This window comes from Palaemon carinicauda, chromosome 40 (genome assembly GCF_036898095.1).
Source record: "Palaemon carinicauda isolate YSFRI2023 chromosome 40, ASM3689809v2, whole genome shotgun sequence".
NCBI lineage: Eukaryota > Metazoa > Arthropoda > Malacostraca > Decapoda > Palaemonidae > Palaemon > Palaemon carinicauda.
Window position 1 is genome coordinate 43,470,277 of NC_090764.1, and position 21,620 is coordinate 43,491,896.

General features: G+C 38.0%; 2 protein-coding genes across 5 annotated transcripts in view; both read left to right on the forward strand.

Moving 5' to 3' along the window:
• The window catches only part of LOC137631740 (dynein heavy chain, cytoplasmic-like), a 138,073-nt gene extending 131,317 nt beyond the window's left edge, over positions 1 to 6,756 (forward strand). For all 4 annotated transcript variants that reach the window (XM_068363647.1, XM_068363648.1, XM_068363649.1 and 1 more), the window contains 5 exons: positions 37 to 143; positions 275 to 478; positions 1,207 to 1,404; positions 1,617 to 1,785; positions 6,347 to 6,756. In XM_068363647.1, coding sequence (XP_068219748.1) covers positions 37 to 143; positions 275 to 478; positions 1,207 to 1,404; positions 1,617 to 1,785; positions 6,347 to 6,606 — 938 coding nt within the window. In that variant the 3' untranslated portion in view covers positions 6,607 to 6,756. The remainder of the gene's footprint in view (positions 1 to 36; positions 144 to 274; positions 479 to 1,206; positions 1,405 to 1,616; positions 1,786 to 6,346) is intronic.
• An 8,478-nt stretch (positions 6,757 to 15,234) lies between these two features.
• LOC137631741 (uncharacterized) overlaps positions 15,235 to 21,620 on the forward strand; it is a 220,245-nt gene continuing 213,859 nt past the window's right edge. Inside the window, exon 1 of the mRNA XM_068363651.1 lies at positions 15,235 to 15,398. The gene's annotated coding sequence lies outside the window, so the exon portion shown is untranslated. The remainder of the gene's footprint in view (positions 15,399 to 21,620) is intronic.

Sequence of the window (21,620 nt, forward strand, 5' to 3'; positions counted from 1 at the left end):
ATGCTTCTCTCATAAAGACAACTTTATACTTATCAGGAACTGATATGTTAAGTAAATTACTGAAGATGCAAGTTCTTGAAGACGATGATGAGTTAGCATATGGTGGAGATGAGACTCCAGGAACAGAAAGAAAAGAAGTTGAGGTTGGTTTTTCTTCTTCTACTCTATGTTGTAGTTTAGCAAGTACTGTGAACATATAGATCCTAGAAATCTTTCAGTTTAATGAATAGATTAAGATGTAAGAAGTTAATCTTCATTTGGGTGTTGTTTACAGGGTCGCCCTGCATGGATGGTAACAATGAACCAGTCAGCTGTCACATGGCTGTCTCTGCTGCCTGAGGCAGTAAATACTTTGCGTCGTACATTAGACAATATCAAGGACCCTCTTTATCGCTACTTTGAACGAGAAGTCAACTCAGGAGCAAAACTCTTACGCATTGTTAAGAATGATCTTAATGATGTGGTTCTTATTTGCAGGGTAAGGATTTTTTTCAGCATTACTTCAGCAACATAATCATAATTTCACATTCCATTTAGCCTAATCCAACCTAAATGAATATCTTTAACATTAATATGATTGGGTTTTCAATGCACTGTAGTGAATAACTCCTTTGAAAAAAGCACATTAGAGCAGAGAAATGGGAATGAGGGGTTAAACTGCTATACATTGAACTCCTACACTGTCTTTCTTTTCCAAGTGTCCATAGAAATCATTAACAAAACTAGTTTTCTGATCTTTACTTAATGTTTAAGAAAATAACTTTTACTAGTTTAATATGATATTTTAAGTGATGCTGTGTGTTGTAGAAAATTTGAGAGATGTCTTATCATGTTGCTGGTAAATTGAATTAAATTCTTTCAGTAGGTTACCCTACTTAAATTTTTTATTTTTAATAATTTAAAAAAAAAAAAAAAAAAAAAAAACAGAAAATAATTCTGTTTAAATTTTTTCCAAAAAAAAAAAAAAAAAAAAAAGGAAAATTTCCTAGATATTGTATATCTACAATTTATTTTTATTGATTGAAATTTTGTATTATAAGTCTTCAAAATTATCTGTAGATGATTGATGTTTTTAACAGTTTATGAGGGGGGGATATCTTGAATATGAATTACTAATAAAAGCAAATAATTTATAATTGTTATGTTAAATAGTTTTCTTAAGTTTAGTGTATAGCTTATGTATTGAATGTGTTTTTTTTATTAAAGGGAGAAAAGAAGCAAACTAATTACCATCGTACCATGGTTAGTCAGTTAATCAAGGGAATCATACCAGACCAATGGAAAGCCTACACAGTGCCAAGAGGTGCAACTGTCATACAATGGGTCACAGACTTCTCTCAGCGAGTTCGACAACTACAAGAGATTTCCAAACAAGTGGCACAATTTGGAGCTTCTGAACTTAAGGTACGATTAAGCTCATTTTGATTTTCAATTACCTCTAATTTCTGAAATGCTGTTAATGAATTATTGTATAGCTTTCCTTTTAAGTACTTTGAATTCTTTCCCATTTTTTTGTAAATGGTTTATCATTTAGTTGTACATCAGTATTCTTAAGTCAAGAATAGGAGTTTGAATAATGTAATATTATTTAAATGTCTTTCTCTTTGAATTAACAGAATATGACTGTATGGTTGGGAGGTTTGTTCAATCCTGAGGCATACATTACTGCCACATGTCAGTGTGTTGCTCAAGCAAATTCTTGGTCATTAGAGGAGCTATCTCTGGAAGTGTCCATTGCAGACATGGAGGGGCAAGTTACTGCAGCTGGTGGCTTTAGCATTAAGGGTAAGTTGTATGTCTTTCTTGGAGTTGTTATTAGCCAGTTTTTCTTATTTTGGTTTCAGTTTTCAGCATAAGTTTAATACACAGTTAGGTAAACTTTAAAAATATTCAGGATTGTACAATATCTTTTCCATAGAATGTAATTTTTTTGTTCTTAATACAATTTTTCTTCTAGTTTGAAACTGTATTAGCAGCCTGTTCATAATGTGTCACACCTGTAAGATTCATTATATATAAAATTTTAAGCAGATTTTAAATTGCTTTTTGAATTATTTTTAGCATTGGAATTGGTAGAAAGTACATTATTAAAAGGGGTTAAGCCTTTTTTCTTAATGAAAATCTGGCTAGCATAATTGATAGGCGTCTTCCTTCTTGTGTGTAAATATAACAAATAAAGACAAATTCCTTGTTCAGTGATGATTGTAGAAGTGCTTATTGAGAAAAATGGGAGCCTTATCTTCTTTTTTCGAAAAGGAGCAGATTAGATTTGTCTTGGAATAACTATTTATATGTACAGGGATGCAAACTTCAGTCATTTAAATGGGTTACTCCTAGTTCCATTTTTTACGACCAGACAATAATAAAAGAAGAAGGCTCTTTTGCACCATAATTGGTTATCTAGCAACCCCACTGGTGGATAGTGTTATATGCAGCTACTGGTAGGTTTCACTTCCAATCCTGGTCACCGTCAAGAAAAGAGGTCTCCCCTCTTTTGTCTACGATCATTACTTACATAATATCCACTGGATTTCTACTTGCAGTGCTTTGTGTCTTTTCTATATCAATGTCACTAAGTGTGCTTATCATTATCTGTGCTTTGCTTTTGCTTAGCAATGGCTAATACCATAGCAAACAATATTCTGTGGAATCTCCATGTAGGTATCGTAGGGAGTGGTTGTCCTCCCAGTAGGCGAGATTTTCTCTCAATGCAAGAAACGATCTAAGAGATATTGTTCTCCTGCCATGTCTTTTTCCAGTAATAGTAAGAAGCGAAAGCTCTTCTGCTCTTTCGTGTCTTAACCTTCTGAGGCTCCAGTTATGGAGGATGATGGCCATAATTATAATTTATTAATGATCATAAATTATCACCTAATATTGATCATGTGTTTAGTGAACTCAAGTTGATACTTGTGACGGATCCCTTGGCTACGGCCGCTGCGCTCCCTGAACCGGATCAGTCCCAGTATCCTTTCTCCCTGATTATTCAGAAATGCATAGATATCCCTTGCCTCCTACTAGTGTATTGAGTAGTGAGCCCTATATGGCTAATTTTATCTGGGGTAACTTTTTGCTTTTGGAGAGATCTCCCATAAAGGTGTTGAAAGTCTCCCCTCCCATTCCTATGCAAGGAACCCTAGAGTTGAGACTGCCTTTTCTCCCTCTCAAAAACCAAGCTTGCCTCATATCCTCAGGCGTCCTTGGCACCGCTCTTCTCTAACAAGTTCTGTGGACTTGTAGTAGAACTCCCCATTACAATATACTGAGGTTAGTCAGACCGCTTCGGCTGCGTCGAAAACCGTAAAGCACAATAAAAAACGACAACCAATGTTTTGTTTACGTTTATCTCTGATCATAACGAAGAAGCAGACACATTTACACATCTGTGTATAGGTTAGTTTTTGCATTGAAAGCAATCTTACCAAGTATTGATTATGTGTTTATTTTGTTATTACCAATGTTCTACTTAATTTTTCTTAGAACTTCCAAATGCCATTTATATAATGTTTTTCTTTATGACGCAGCCTGAAACGGAAACCTTCCATTCGTTTGCTGTACGCTCCATCTTCGATCATAATAAACAAACGAAGGCATTAAACACGCATGATCAAAATGATAAATAATGATATTAAAAGCTTTTAGTAAATACTGTATGTTATTACAGATATTATTTACCGTATCTATATAAATTCTTACATACGTAGCAAAGCAGGTAAACTATATTTTTTTCTTTTTTTGCGTTTAATGAACAATAACAAACTGCCGCTAATGACAGAATGATAATTTACGATAATTCTAAACTGTTACTAAAGATGATTGTCCATTCCATATCCAAAATACTTTTCCTAACTTTAGTTATAAGTCGACTTGTACCCACTTCAATTATGAAACCATCTAAAAAAAAGTAAGAGGAGAAGCAAGTACTTGGCCGATTTTTAAAGTTATCGAACAATTAAGTTACCGCTTTAACGTTCGATGTGATAGAAATGGTGCAAGATTGGTGAAAGTAAGGAAAATTGAATCATGATTGATTTTCAATATAACTGAAACTTTGTGAAGCAACAAAGATTTCATTTGTTAGTGAGATAGAGAGAGGTAAGAAATGAGAGGTAGTGGAAAGTAGCCCACAGAGAGAGAGAGAGAGAGAGAGAGAGAGAGAGAGTTTTAAATGTACTTATCAAAATAATATGATAGTTATAACACATTGTGCTTATGTAATATCAACTTTATAGATGGTTTGACTAAGTTAAGAAATGGTATAAACAATACTTTGTTACTGTATTCGTACGCGCATATTCTTGAGAGCGGCAGCTAGACATCAGCTGATCTGATCACAGCCTGAAGTAAAGCAAAAAGAAGTCAGCAATAAGCAAAAATAAGTTAGCAATACTCAATTTTTAAAACACACCTGAAATTTAAAAACAAAAGTACACGTTTTCTTAATGTGCAATAAACTATTTATAGAGTAGCAAATTTCTAGAATAAAATGTTTCCTAAAAAATACTGGTTTGCTGATGAAATCGGATGCCGTATTTTAAGCTACGATTGAAATGGATGTATACGCGGTATTATTTTTTCGTTTCGTATTTAATTGACACTTTAAGAAAACTGATTTTGGTTTCTTCATCTATTTGTAAGTATTGTATAAAGAGAGAGAGAGAGAGAGAGAGAGCGAGAGAGAGAGAGAGAGAGAGAGAGAGAGAGAGAGAGAGAGAGAGAGAGAGAGAGAGAGAGAGAGAGAGAGAGAGAATATCAGCTGTTGTAATCGAATGTCGTGTTTTTATTTCGTGTATCTCCTGAAGCATGGAATTGATCGCCACAACTAACCATAATCATCTTAATTTCATTCTTAAACTCAGGTTGCCATATGTGAACTAAGGATTTATTTCTTACAGAGAGAGAGAGAGAATTCGAGGATTTCTGCATCTCTCTCTCTCTCTCTCTCTCTCTCTCTCTCTCTCTCTCTCTCTCTCTCTCTCTCTCTCGAGAGAGAGAGAGAGAGAGAGAGAGAGAGAGAGAGAGAGATTGATTTTTATAATTATACCCTGTACTCCACAAAACCAATCTTTGCAAATGAAATAAATGTATACTGTTTAAAATGTGTCAAAATATTGCCGACTCGTTACCTAAGTTTAGGCTATTCACTGCCGATAAACGAACCCAGTCTACTTGTGAAAACCTTGAATGGCCGAAGGGAAAAATAAAGCTTTTATATATACTGTACTAAACAAAAATAATGCTTTAATATACCATCATTAACACTACCATTAAAATTATCGAATGGTTGGAGAAAGATAAAAAATGCGGAGAGCGTAACCACAATTCTGTCTACATTTTGTCAGCTGGACTCACACAGTTAACAGTTGATTTCATTGTTGATGTGGAATTTTATGCTTAAATAGGCTATTTACTGTATTATGAAATTATGGTAATAAGATATGATGTTAATATTGTTTTGTAACATTTATTATAAATCACCGTATTTAGGGCTACCAATATACTGAAAAAGACAATAGACTTGATACATTTTGTAGTGTATGACTCGCAGATTTTGAACAGCTTCGCAGATACAGAAAGTTTATTTTTGAAAAACAGCGATCGCATAAAAGGGGAATCGTATAATTCGAACACGCATAATTCTGGACCGTACTGTACTTGTAACTGTTATGGAGAGAGTGAAACCTCTTAACGGAAACCTCTCCCCACCTAAGGAAGAATCTCATTTAAATGACTCGGAAGTTTGTATCCATGTAGGAATAAACTACAAATTCTAAAAACAATTTGTATTTTTCCTAGCTATACAGACACAAGTCATTTAAGCAAAGGTCCTGCCTCAACCACCACACAAGTCTTTCATCAGAATAGTGTGAAGCCTAATGGTAGCCACACACAGCACTGCCCAGCAGTGGGGTTGCTAGGAAACCAATCATGGTGCAACAGAGCCCTTTTTCTTTTAGTATTGTCCGGTTGTTGAAAACTGAACAAGGAGTAATCCATTTAAATGACTCAGGTTTTTATAGCTAGAATAATTACAAATTGTTTTTCAAATATGTAGTATTTAATTAAGAAATTCTTTCGGGTACAACGTAGGAATATAAAGTTGGGTAAAAGAAGTTAGTTATTTTTATTTTTTAAATTAGTTTTTAAAAATAGTGTGTTGTGATGAAATGTAATAAAATTTTAAGAAAATTTTAATTGTTTACATTCTGCGAGAATTTTTTACACACACATTCTGCTGTATTTTGCTAAGAGAATGTTAAACAAATTAGTACTGTACTCCAAATGAAGCATCTTTAGATTCATTGGCTAACTGTCTTAATAAATTTTCCCATTTACCTCTCCCCAGGCTTGAAATTACAAGGAGCTCAGTCCCAAGATAATCGCCTCAACCTTACTCCAACTATTTTAACGGATTTACCACTTGTGAACCTCAACTGGATTCGGCAGGAAGCTACTGAAAACAACAAAATAACACTCCCAGTTTATCTCAATGCCACACGAGCAGATCTGCTGTTCACTGTAGACTTGGAGATGATGGCAGGCCAAAGTGCCCATAGTTTCTATGAAAGAGGTGTTGCTCTTTTGGCTTCTACCAGTTTGAATTAAGGTGGAATGTAAAAATTAAAGTTGAAAATTTTTGGTTAAATGAATCTCTTTCTGTATTACTATTTGGCAATACCATTGGCTTGAAACCAAAATTTTTTTTATTAATCATCTATTGTCATTTTTAAGATAGAATAAATAAGATTGCTTAAATGAAGTTGTTATTTAACTTGTTGGTTAAGCATGTAGATTTTACTGCATTATTAGCTCCAGCTGCCATCCGTAAGTCGGTGTATTATCATGTATAATAGAGGGTCTTATGTATTCCTGTTGTAATTTGAATGAAGGGATGACTACCAGGTTGCCATTGTTTTCGGCTGAATTTGTGGTAGAATGTTTGTGTGACATTACCACCTAGTTAAAGTTTGAATTGCCATATCCATCTTTACTGAAAGTATACTCCTATTAAAGGACAAATAGATTTTTTGAGACTAAATAATTTTCTATAGCTTATTCCTTCCAAATTGCATCAAGCTATGACAGTCCCTTATTTATATTAGAAGGAAACTCCCATACTCTTGTTCAATTTTTACTGCTGAGCTGTACGCAATAATTCTCGCAGTCCAACATATTTTTAAAAATGGCAACCAAAATAGTTTTTATACAATTTTTACGGATTCCAATAGTGTTTTACTCTCATTAAAACAAATTATGCCAGGCCATCATCTAGTACAAGAGGTGCAGGACTGGTTAGTACTTCTGCAATCTAGGAAGAGTATCAGTGTTCACTTCTGTTGGGTCCCTGCCCATGTTGGGGTGGATGGGAATGAACAAGTTGATAAGGCAGCAAAGGAAGCTTCAGGGCTAAGTAATCCATCCCCCTTGAGTATTCCTTACAAAGATCTTAAAAGTGAGATTCATCTTTACTGTAAAAATAAGTGGCAAGCTCGATGGTCTGAACTGACCACCAATACAAAATTGAAACAAATCCACCCATTGGTGGATAAATGGTCATGTTGTAATTCTACAAGTAGAAGGGATACCATTATTTTAACTAGGCTGCGTATTGGCCATACACATGCAACGCACAATTATTTAATGAAGAGTGGGGAAGGGAGACAGGCCCCTCTTTGTAATACCTGTCAAGTGACAATGGATGTTAAACATATTTTAGTCGATTGTCCTGTTTTTAATCTCCAGAGGAGGACACATTTACTCCAGGACAAACCGTTAAGAGATATACTGGGGGAAAACTGTAATACCCTGAACTTGAGAAAATTTATACAAAGTATTGGGTTATATTACGAGCTATAATTGATTTTATTAATTTATTTATTTATTTTACCCTTTTAATCCCTATTTACTTCACATCTAGATTTTATTGTATGAAAGTGTTAAGATTTGTATTAAAGGTTAAAATGATACTAAATGGTGTGAGTGTACAGATATGATTGAATGATTTTCGTTATATAGCGCTGAATGGCCTTTGATGCCCCAGTGCTTGGCTTAATGCCTAAATCCCATATTCAATCAATTCAATCAATCCCTTATTTATAGCATGTGCCTGTTTTAACTAATGTTCTTCATCAGGAGAGATCTTGTTGGGTGTCTATTCAGTGGATGTACCAGTCTCTGACAAGTTGATTAACATCATCTCTTTAAAAGAAGGAAATTTTCTCACCTTTTTTAAATGACTTAAGAAGTAAAGAAGAGATAAATCAGTTATCAAAGCTATTATTCATATTATTATTACTAGCCAAGCTACAGCCCTAGTTGGAAAAGCAAGATGCTATAAGCCCAAGGGCTCCAACAGGGAAAAATAGCCCAGTGAGGAAAGGAAATAAATAAATAATGAGAATAAATTAACAATATATAATTCTAAAAACAGTAACAGCGTCAAAACAGATATGTCCTATATAAACTATTAACAATGTCAAAAACAGATATGCGAGTGAAATGAAATTGGAGAGCCAACCACTCTACCCGAGTTCAGAGGTTTTTGGTCATAGACAAACTTATGTGGTCCACAAATATTGAAGACTAACCTTTGATTAAATTTACATTGGTTGGAGCTTGTTAGTATGGCTTTGGACACTTCTATCAAGTCTAGATAGATCTTGTCTCTTGTTCTTGCTCACCAACAGAGATTCATTGTTTTGGAGAGCCCGGGTGTTCACTGAAAGCAGGCCTTTTCCTGGAGAGAGATTAATGGCAGAAAGTACCACCTTCTCTGTTGCTGACTCTATGGTCATGGATTCCTCAGCCATTGCCTCTAGAGGCAGTGGTCAGATGCAGCCTTGTACTTTACCAGGATGACGTTCACCCCCAAAGATCAAGCGAAGTATCAAAGGCTTATGATATCTAGAGGAAAGGTCATCATCTTTCTTTCTCACTAGACATACAACCAGTAAGGTAACAGGGTGCTGAAGAGACAGGATGGAGTTCTGTTCTAGATCCCTAGGAAGGTTGGCACAGAGGCAGTATTGGTATTAAGAAATGCATCAGTGATGGGTTCCTTGCCACATTTTTAAGAGTGAAATTGTGGTAGTGGTGGAGGACCAACTGTTGAACCTCCGCAGTTTAATGCGCGGTATTCTGTAAGATCCCTAACCCTTTGAACTGTGCTCGTTCCTTATGGGGTGGCAATGCTTTCTGGCTAAGGCTTGAGGATCCCTAGCAACTTCTTCCTTGAGGAAGATGACAGACTCGGCTTCACCCTATTGTGCCCCCCTTCCGGCCGAGTACTCAAAGGGAGGGAGGGGGGAGACTGAGGTTGGCAATCCCCCTCTCCAACTGATGCAAGTAAGGGGATGCCTGTCAAGCTATTGGTCAAAGTGGCTGTGTCACAAGGCAGAGTCTTTGATGGTAAGTGTCCTTTGAGATGGCTACTTAATGCTTTTCCAGAACCATTTCTAAACTGACCATGTTCTGGACCTACCTGCCAGGATTACAGAAAACTCTGGCCCTTTTGAAAGAGGTGGAAGGGATGGAATGCCAGAGAAGATTGTGCTTTAAATTATGGATGATAATTCATGCGTTTACCATCCACTCCTCATGATGGAGAAGTTGTGGGAGCTGAAGACCGTCCATGAACCTCTCTCCTATAAACATTTTTGTTCAACAGAGGTAGTGCAACTGTTTTTCGTTAGATAACAACCCCACTCAGCATTGATGATTTTTTCTTGGCCATTTGTTGTAGGTGGTGAGGTTTGTTTCCCAGGAACATCTCCCCATGAGATAGCCTCAGTGGTGTCAGAAGTGTTGCTGGTCAGCAGGTATGGATTTCCTCACCAACCTGTACTGGTGGAGCAGAAGGTACCTGACAATCTTGCCTAGCGGCAGAACGACAGGAACCTTGCCACGGGAGTCCCACTCAATGCACCCCATATTATTTTTTTTTTTCCATCATTATTATTATTATTATTATTATTTATTATTATTATCATGATTATTTATTGTTATTATTTATTTATCATTTTTATTTTTTATTATTATTATTATTCATTATTATTATCATTATCATTTATTATTATTTTTTGTTATTTATTATCATTATTATTATTGTTACTTATTATTATCATTATTATTTATTATTGTTACTTATTATTATCATTATTATTTATTATTTATTACTTATTATTATTATTCATTATTATTATTTATTATTGTTATTTATCATTGTTATTATTATTATTATCATTATTATTATTAATACTTGCTAGGCTACAACCTTAGTTAGAAAAGCAGGTTGCTATAAGCCCAGGGGCTCCAACCGGGAAAATAGTCAGTGAGGAAAGGAAACGGGGAAAATAAAATATTCTAAGAACAATAACAACATTAAATTATTTCCTGTAAAACTTTAAAAACTTACCAAAACAAGAGGAAGAGAAATAAGATTGAATATCGTGCTTGAGTGTACCCTCTAGCAAGAGAACTCTAACCCAAGACAGTGGAAGACCATGGTACAGAGGTTATGGTACTAGCCAAAACTAGAGAACATGGTTTGATTTTGGAGTGTCCCTATGCTAGAAGAGCTGTAACCATAGCCAAAGTCTCTCTTCTATCCTTACCAAGAGGAAAGTGGCCACTGAACAATTACAGTGCAGCAGTTAACCCCTTGGGTGAAGAAGATTCGTTTGGTGATCTCAGTTTTGTCAGGTGTATGAGGACAGAGGAGAATATGTTAAGAATAGGCCAGACTATTCGTTGTATGTGTAAGCAAATGGAAAATGAACCGTAATTAGAGAGAAGGATCCTATGTAATACTGTCTGGCCAGTCAAAGGACCCCATAACACTCTAGTGGTAGTATCTCAACGCATGGCTGGTGCCTTGGCCAACCTACTACCTCTACGAGATGCTTTGGTTTTAAGATGCATCAAAGAACGTGTAGGGCATTCACATGGACAAATTAGATACTGCAAGATGTAAACACTTCACATTACAGTTTCTAAATAACTATTTGTTCAACATAAGATGTAACTTTTGGCGAGGATGCAGCCAGGATTAGGGGAACTTTGAAATCTAATCACAAACTATTTTTTGTTTTATTTTTTCTTTGGTTTTAGCCTGGTTTCAGGAAGTCTTATGCATTCTCCCTTTGTTCTTTGGCAGAAATTATATTTTACAAGTCTACTAAAGAAGTTTATGGAACTCTTAGGGTAGATTAAAAAAATATATTTCTAAGTTATATTTAAATCTTCAGATGTGTGGACTGGAGAAGAACAACAGCTGGACATCAAAGTTATGGAAATGTTTGTAACATTTTGGATTCTGTAAGTATTTCAGCAATGGGTGATGGGTCTTTCAGTTGGGCTTACAAGTGACAACACCACTTAGGTGGCATATGTCAACAAGCAAGAAGACTATCTCCCTGTCTCTCTGGAAGTTGACAAAGCTGATTCACATGTGGGTGGCATGCCATGCCATTGTACAGTTAGCTCAATGGTCTGAGGCAAGTTATGGGGACAGTGTGGTCTTAACGTAATTGTATGGCACAGAAGGTTTTTATCGTTGTGGGGCTCACCTGTGATTAACCTGTTGCCACATGGCTAAACAGGAAACTCCCATTGTTCCATCATGGAACCATGAGCAAAGTTCAAGGATACGCTTAAGTACCCATATCACACGTCTGGAAAGTTGCTTGCACTTCAAATGTGGAGGCTATCCAGTATGTCCTCCAAGCCAGAGGATTTTTTTTTTTAAACTTCAAATGAGATATCTGGATACTTGATACAATCTTCTGCAGCTGTCTCTCAGGCATAGCAGGTCATTTTCTGCTATCGGTGTTGTACGAGTCTCTTTAGTCGGAGGATCTCTTCAACTTATAATGGTCTTCCTTGATATTTCAGCTGTGAAAGGGTATCTCAAATTTGAGCAAGGTCTTAAGACTGCAGGGGTTGGACTTCAAACTCCCAAGTTGGTAGCAACCCTATTCCTCCAATCTCTTATGCATACACTATATGAGCCCCTGAGGAGATAATCTGACAGGAATCTACCCTCAAGACCTTTTTTTCCTAGACTGAAATTCTGCAAAGAGGGTAAGTGAGTTGCACTGGCTCTTGTCAGTTTAGACACTTGGGGGTTAGGTGCCTGGTCTCCTGCTTTGTGCCTGACTTTTTGGGTAAATAACAGAACCTGTCTATCCATAATCCCAGGTTTGAGGCATTTTCCTTACCCTCCCTCTGAGATGCTTTGGACGAGGATAGAGATAAGATGCTTTTAAGCTCCCTGGTGACTGACATATTGATTTTGTTTACATGGGGAGTTACGTGGGGTCACAGGGGGTTCTTTGAAATTCCTGGCTGAAATTCAGTTGATGACAAATAGTTCTTAAGAGAATAAGTTCTGCTAAACAGGATTAGAAATAAATATTGTTCAAATGATTGAAGAAAATTAATTAGGATGGCTACAATGATGCCAAATGAGAGGAGTGAGAATTAAGAGATGCGAATGGTACAAAGACCAGTACCAGGTTATACAGGAGCAGCTGAGAATAAACATTGCCATACATAGGGTCAACACAAACAAAGTGTTTATAAGAAGGTAAGACGTATATAAAGGTGTTGAATAAAATATATCCTTTTGAAAGAGGAGACGGCCAAACCCACAATAAATTGTCTGAGAAGCACATTTAATCAAAGAATAGAAAATATAAATTTTATGATATAATGTTTGAGACAGCAATACGGAAGGAGAAGGCTCACTGATAAAGAGTTATAGAAGAATTGGGAAGTGCAGCTACTGGAATTAAGTCAAAAGACCCAATGAAGTACTCTAGATTAAAAAGTACAAATGCTGCAATAAATCAAAATTTGTATTGTATGTTCCACAACTGGGTAAGGGGACAAAACGATAAAGAGGAAATGTATAATGTGACAAAAGAATTCTAGAAGGAAGGTATGACGGAGAAAAGTATAGCCTACTTATGGTTGTAGATTTTAATTGTGAAATGGGAAAATTAGTATAGTAGTTGAAATAAAGCCAAAGTATCAGCAGGTAGGAGGATGCCATTAGAATTGGCAGAAACCATAAATTTGAGTAGGTTTATGAAAGAAATGTTTAAGAAGTTACATTGATGAACTGACAATAGATTATGGACATAAAAAGGTTGATGAAGGAGGATTTAAGAACTTTTACTGTACATAGATGAAAAGTAAATACCAATATTGAACAAGCAAAAATTTAATTAACATTCAAGTGGATGATGGGGTTTTTGAAAAAATTAAATACATTTTAAAGTTATGATGACAATTCGACAAGTCTATTTAATATTTTGATCCCTTAAAAATAAGAATGCAATAGAATATGAAAAGAATGGTTCAAAATATTAAAAATGAGATCATAAAAGAAAAAAAAAAGAGAAAATAGATACCATACAAAAGTCCAAAGGGAGGGAGTTAAACATAGCCAATGGCTGATGACTTTATATAATATATATATATATATATATATATATATATATATATATATATATATATATATATATATATATATATATATATATATATATATATATATATATATTACTACTACTACTACAGACACAGCAAGATGCTTAAGAAACAACAACTAATAAATGTTAAGATAAGATTGACAAGATTTTCTTAATTCAGTGTGGAGGGATAAATGGTAGATCAACAGCATATCACCTAATAACATCAAATGCTGTAAATGAATGTGCAGTACTGTAATAACTAATCAGGGACCTTTGGTTATTTTTTAGGAATGCAGTAAATATTTTGTACATAGTTTATTCTTAAAGGACTGTGCATTATAGTATTAAAGTATTGGAGTGGGGGAACTGGTAGGTAATACTGATACCATGTTGATAGCAATTTGAATGCGAAAAATAGATCTAATCAATAGTTCAGTCAGAAAAAAAAACAAAGGAAATTAGTACTGAAGAAAATGTAAGACAGGCTACCTTTTATTTTTGGCTGTAGGCTACTGTAACTGTCAAAGTCAATATTATATGCAGAAAGATAATGGCCTCTATCAGAAATGGTAGATTAAAATCTTTGATTCATGTTAATGATAATGTCCCCCATTAACAAAAGATATAAAGTAGAAAAACACTTAAGTAACTACCATACTATGGAAGAGCTAAAGAAATTTACTTTCAGTAAACTTTTTCAAATGTCAGTGGTTTTAGTAAAAAGGTGCAAATCAGAAATAAGAAAGATTAAAGGCATTGTCGAAAAACACAGTAGGCTAAAGGAGTTTAAATATGTAGGACAATGGTATCCTACTCAGAAAAATGAGGCTTCGGTCTTAGTATATATATAAAAAATAGAATATATGGTACAAGAAGTTAGGAAGTACTGTATGATGACGTTGATAGAGTAGAAGAATTAGCATTGCTTGTAGTTATAGAGACTTAATGATTATAAAAGGAGAGTTTGAACAAGTTTCAACCACTTCTTTGATGAGAAAATAGACTAGTATAAAAAATGTGATACTTTTTCATAACACTAGATAATAAATGATTAGGGAAATAGTTGAAGATAATGATATGGTAATGAAATGGGGAATGTTGGAAAACAGTTTTTAAGAAATATGTAAAAAGTACAATTTTAAAACTGAAGTAAAAAAAAAAAACAAGAACCAAATAAAAATAAAAAGTAAAGTGGTAATTTAGATAAAAAAATAGAATAAAAGAAAGTAAAGATGATAAAGTTGAGGTATGTAAATAATAATGCAAACTGAATTACATAGAATTTAACAGTAAGGAAAGCTATCAGAGTAATGAAAACAATGTTTAAGATCATACATTAAAAAGAAAATATAATAATTGAACTGTAATAATAATACCAATTCCCTAATATCGCAAGAGGGTCTGCCCCTCTCTTTTATTCTTCTCCTGTACTTCTCTTTCTCCCTTTTTTCTTAATCTTTCCCATCACGAGTACCTGCCTTTGAGCTATAAACTGGATTGTATCCAGGGGTACTCTTCCTTTCCCATTATTCCCCACTTCCCTATTCTTATCCTAATTATTATATTGTTTAAAAGAAATCATAGAAACGGGAACAAGAATCACAGAATTTGTTTATCTGTTGATGGAGACAGATGATACAACAGACTACATTTTTAGTCCTAAAGAATTCAGAATATTAAGAAGCTCTGAAGCAGTTGAACATCTACAGTACATAATCTTTGTGTTGTAGAGTGAGAGACCTGACGAGCCGTTGCGTAGGTTAGATACTATACTACTACTACTGCTGATCTTCTACGGCCTTAGTATTGCATTGCACGTATAAACATAGTGACTAACGTTATGGAAAAAAATCAATATTAATGACATATACACTATTTCTTCAAGATTCAGAATTGGACACTAATTGCTGCATACATTCGGTAGGTAATTTAGACGTGTTTAACTATTCACACTGGTAGCCTAATAAGTATATGGTCCCGTTAGAGTAAAGAGATTATTATTATTATTATTATTATTATTATTATTATTATTATTATTATTATTATTAATTGTTACTTAGATTGGTTGAACTACCAGTGGTAGACAGTATATGATTCAATTATAGAACAGTGCAATGTCAGTTAGGACATTAAAACTCGCATAATTGAACAGATCTTTGCATATACGCTATTTTAAATACCAAATGGTACTGGCGGAAACCTCTATTAACGAAATTACGGATTATAATAAAAAAATACCCATTTTGCTCCTTTGGTTGTCAAAGCACATACCATAGGAGCCTCCTTAGGAGCCTTTGTATATCAGCGGCCAGTTCCTCGTGTGTTCATTAAAAATGAACATCAACTAACCTAAACCTTCCCCCCTAACCTAACATACAAGCTGTGTCCTTACCTATTTACCTAACAGGGGGTTGACCCCCCCTTACACTTCCTTATTCTAAGTTAGACATAATAATACAAAATGGTGGCCGCTATCATACATACAACCCGCCTTGTTCTACCTGGTAGCTCAGAAAAAGGTAATTCCTTACAATAGCTCCACCACTAATAATTTTGATTTTTTTTCTGATGAATTAGTGTTTTATCTAAAGCTGACTTTTTTTTTTTAGGAGGAACAGTATTTTTACCCTATTTGTTAACTTTTCCAATCTTGGGGGACCCCCAGTGGGAAAATGAGGTTTTGGGGTCGGCAAAGAATTAAAGAATACGTTTTAATATACGAATAATGGCACATGTAGATTTAGCAATAAACAAGGCCACCACCTAACCGGTTCATATATGATACTCTAATTTCTAGTAAAACTGGAATTCGCTATAAGAAATGGACGAGTGCTGGTTAGTTTGGTATTTGTCTCTATATGTTTGATAGGGGTGGGGCATAATAACTTACGTATCGGTCTATTAAAATGTGAAGTATATTTTTCACAAGTCCATTGTTTACATCTGAGAGACTGAAGGGGACTTGTTACGCATGCGTTTTTTCCCATGGTTTGAGGAGTTTTCTGTGTATTTACAGTGACATATTTGTCAGGTAGTTTTTTTTAAAACCAATTAACAGCTTACAAGTACAACAGCCATTTTTTCCCACCTCCGTGTTCAGTTTCCACTTAACCACCATCTTGGAAAGATGTCTCCTACAGTGAACTTAAGGGAAACACATCAATCAATTTTGAAATTTAGTGTAATTTTGTTTAAGTCGGCAATTGATTAAGATGGAAATGCTCTCCGTCTAGTGTAAAGCTATTGTTACTCGTGTGTAATTAAAAAATAACAGCGAAATAATGCCTCAGAGGTCCGATTCTGACTTAATTTTCATGGAAGGCCAGCACATTTTCTACTGCAAAGCTTTTGTAATGATTGCCAAGAAAACCAAAAAGGCGACAATGTCAATCATAAAGTAAGGAATCATTTGGGTATATTGTAAGGATGAATTTGTGATTTACTTTTAGTTTGTGACCTGGGAAGGGGTGGGTGTCCAGCTAGGGGTTGTGACCTGGGAGGGGGGGTCTGCCCCCCCGGCTAGGGATTGTGACCTGGGAACTACTAGGTTAGGTTAGGTGGGTTTGTTAGGTTCTGTACCCTTTTACAAATCTCAAAAGTGTTAAATAATCATGTTTGGCCGGTTTTCAGCCATTTACATGACCGTGTATTTTTTCAACTGGTTATCTTGGGCTTATTTGGCATTTCTAACCATTATTATTGCTGTAAATCACTTGTTTATGATATTTCCCCACCTGAATAAACCTCGGTTTCCCACTGGCATCCCCCATAATTGTGTTTATATAAGGGGGTCCAAAAACTCATGAACGGATGGTTTGCCCCAATAATCACGATCAGAAATGCATAGAACACAAGATAATGAGTAGGAAAAATATATGGTTCATGTATTTGGCTTGAAATTAAAGTATCATATATTTACCAAAACACCTAACCTAACCTAACCTATTAGCTGTATCCTTACTTAGCAGGGGCGGTGGGGGGCGAAGCCCTCCTCCGACCCCCCTTACACAACCATATTAAATATAGGACAACCTAAAACCCTTTGTGTACTTACTTAGGTTGGAGGGTAAAGGTGAGCTGCACCTTTCCAACTCCATACCCAAAGCACAATAACCTCACGAATGAATGAGCACCAATCATTCATAGTTTTTAAATATTTAACTTAGCCGGTGAATATATAATAGCTGCAACTCTGTTGCTCGACAGACACATACATAAAAAACTCGCCAGCGATCGCTATGCAGGTTGCGGGTGTGCCCACCAGCGCCAACTGTCGGCCAGATACCACTCTCGATGTAAACAAAACCTTCAATTTCTTCTCTGTCGACGTGTCGACAAGACGTACTTTACTCGCTGTTGAACCTGGAGTTTTTCCCATCATATTTGGTGAAGTACTTTAATTTGGTTTGAGCTTTCGCAGTACAGGTGTTTTTCTTCAAATAAATCCTTGAACTCTTTTTTGAATCGGATTAATTGTTGATGACTTAGATCGTTTTTTGGAATTTTCCCTTGACTAATTCAAAATGGCTGACCCTTCTCAAGTTCCCAAGTTTCGAAAGTGTAATGCTAGGGACTGTCATAGGCGTCTTCCAAAGGCTTCTCTCGACCCTCACACTGTTTGTTCCAATTGTCGGGGTAAAACCTGTCAATTGGAAGATCGGTGTGAGGAATGCGTGGGCCTTTCGGAATTCGATTTTATCGAATTTGATAAATATACACGCAGACTAGAGAGAGATAGGGTAAGGAGAAGTTCTTCTAGGTCGGTAGATTTTTCCTCTCCACATGCCCCTGAACCTATTCCTTCCCCTGTAGTGGTTGTTCCTAACCCCCCTCCTAGCACTCAGGAACCGTCGATGGCAGACATGATGCGTGCTATTCATGCCTTGGGGGAGAGAGTTGAGGCTTTAGCAAGTGACCGAAATCAACTCATGGCGGACGTAAAGGAGCTCAAGTGCCAAAGTGCCACGAAGGATAGTGTCAAAGTGCCTAGTGTTGCGCAAAGTGTTGTGAACAGTGTTGCGACCGAGGGTTCGTCTGTTCGTGCCTGTCGTCCACCTAGTCCGGGACCTCTTGCAAGCTCCCAAGCCCAGGGGAGAAGCAATGTTGTACGACTTATGGGTTCGAGAGGACTTGATCAGCGAACAGACGTTCCCTCTTTGGTATCAGGCGGATCTCGTCAAGATCGCCCCTACCAAAGTAAGACGAGAGAGCCCATTTTTACCTCGTCGTCCGAAGGTGTTTCACGTAAGAAACCTTGGACCAAGGTCTCTAGACCTTTAAAGCGTAAGTCGGTCCCTTCAGGACAAGTCCAACGTCCCGGATGTAGCCACTGGGACAGTTCGGACCCGTTGCCGTCATCTGATGACTGCTCGCCGCCTAAGAGAGGCAAAGTTGTGCCGTCTCATTCGCTAACCCCGTCTGTTACCGCACCTGCTTCCGTAGACCCTAAATGGGTGTTACTGCAAGATATGCAGTCCAAGCTTGCGTCCTTGATGGAGGACTACAACGCTGAGAAGGTTTCCGATGAACCTACTGGCCATCAGCCATCCAAGCGTTCGGTTGTGCGTCCTGTTGACGTGGATGTAGCTTTCTCGCGTCAACCAGTTGGTGTGGTACCTCCACCGATGCGACCCAGTGTGGATTTCCAGCCGCACGTTGACGTTAGGCAACGCACTGATGCGATTGGTGACGTTCAGGACGTTCATCAACCATCAGAGTTGACTTGTTTTGACGCGGTGCGTCAACTTCCGCAACCCGGTATGGTGTTGACTGCACAACCCAGACGGTCTAAACAGTCTCGGGTGGACGCTGTGCGTCCTCGCGCACCTGTTGTTGTTGACAGTTCCCAGACTGTTCAGCAGTTCCAGGACGCTGCGTCCGGCTCCGTCACGTATGCACCAGTGCGACCGGACTCTGCGAGTCAAACGTTGCCTACACCTTTGCCGTTTTCTCATCAGTTATCGGATGAGGAACTGTCAGATGAGGACGTTGCTGAACCACAGCCTGAGGATCAGCCTTCAGAATTAGATGAGCCTAAAGCAGTTCAACCATCCTTGGACTTTAGAAAAGTCATGGCTGTTTTTAAAGAGTTGTTCCCTGATCACTTTATTTCTGTGGCTCCTCGTTCGCCGCCGTCCGAGTTTGTCTTAGGCGTTCCTGCTACCATGCCTGCCTTTACTAAACTCGTTCTCTCTCGCTCATCCAAGAGAGCTTTACGGCTGTTAGGCGATTGGTTAGAGACCAAGAGGAGTTTAGGGAAGACGGCGTTTGCCTTCCCCCCGTCTAAACTCTCGTCTAGATCGAGCGTCTGGTATGCCACGGGAGAAGTTCTTGGCTTGGGAGTTCCTGCCTCTGCCCAGGGCGACTTCTCAAGTCATGTAGACTCTCCCCGCCGCCTTGCCATGAGACGCTCGAAGATTAGTTGGTCACCCTCGGACCTGGACCACCTTCTTAAAGGCATATTTAGGGCGTTTGAAGTCTTTAACTTCCTGGACTGGTGTTTGGGAGCCCTGAGTAGGAAAATCTCATCTGCCGATAGGGATGTTTCCTTACTCATTATGTCCTGCATGGACAAGGCCGTCCGCGATGGGTCCAACGAGCTTGCCGCTTCATTCACGTCCGGAGTCCTTAAGAAACGAGAGTCTCTGTGCTCTTTTCTATCAGCAGGAGTGACGCCATGCCAAAGATCTGAGCTACTCTTTGCGCCCTTGTCTAAGTGCTTGTTTCCTGAAGTCTTGGTTAAGGAAATTGCCTTGTCTTTAGTGCAGAAGGACACCCACGATTTAGTTGCGTCCTCGGCTCGCAAAGCTCCCCCTTTGCCTGCCTTGTCTGCTAGACCTAGGATGGACACTCCAGCGTCCAGGTTTATCCCGCCCTTTCGTGGCAGAGCCTCCAGCAGGGGAGGTGCTCGTGCCGAAGGGAAGAGAGGGAAGAGGAAAGGATCCAAGTCCTCTAAGGGCAGAGTCTGACTGCCCGCAACTTCAGACAGCAGTAGGTGCCAGACTCAAGAACTTCTGGCAAGCCTGGGAGAAGAGAGGCGCAGATCAACAATCTGTGAGGTTGCTCAGAGAGGGGTACAAAATCCCTTTTGTACGCAGACCTCCTCTAGCGACGTCCCCCATCGATCTCTCTCCCAGGTACCGAGAGGAAGAAAAGAGACAAGCCCTGAAACTGGAAGTGTCTCTTTTGCTAGAGAAGGGAGCGGTGGTCAAAGTCTCGGACCTTCAATCACCGGGGTTTTACAACCGTCTCTTCCTAGTATCAAAGAAGACAGGAGGTTGGAGACCGGTGCTAGACGTCAGTGCTCTGAATGTCTTTGTCACAAAGACGAAGTTTACCATGGAGACCACAAAGTCAGTCTTAGCAGCGGTCAGAAAGGGAGACTGGATGGTCTCTCTAGACCTAAGGGACGCTTACTTCCACATCCCCATTCACTCAGACTCCCAACCTTTTCTGAGATTCGTCTTCGAAGATGTGGTGTACCAGTTTCGGGCCCTGTGCTTTGGCCTAAGCACAGCTCCTCTCGTATTTACGAGGCTTATGAGGAATGTGGCAAAATTCCTCCATTTATCGGACATCCGACCCTCCCTTTATTTGGACGACTGGCTTCTCAGAGCCTCTTCCAGTCATCGCTGTCTGAAGGATCTCACTTGGACTCTAGATCTGACCAAGGAATTGGGACTCCTAGTCAACTTGGAAAAGTCTCAGCTGGTCCCATCCCAAACTATTCTGTATTTAGGGATGGAGATTCACAGTCAAGTTTTTCGGGCTTTTCCGTCGGCCCCCAGAATAGATCAAGCCCTACTCTCCATCCAGAAGATGTTGAAGAAAGAACGCTGCTCAGTCAGGCTTTGGATGAGTCTGGTAGGAACGCTGTCATCCCTGGAGCAATTTGTCTCGCTAGGAAGGCTACACCTCCGACCTCTTCAATTCCATCTGGCTTTTCACTGGAAAAAGGACAAGACGCTAGAGGCGGTCTCGATCCCGATTTCCGAAAAGATAAAGACTTGTCTGACTTGGTGGAAGGACAATATCAGCCTACGAGAGGGTCTTCCCCTGGCAGTTCAGAAACCCAACCACGTTCTCTTCTCGGACGCATCGGACTTGGGCTGGGGCGCGATGCTGGACGGTCGGGAATGCTCA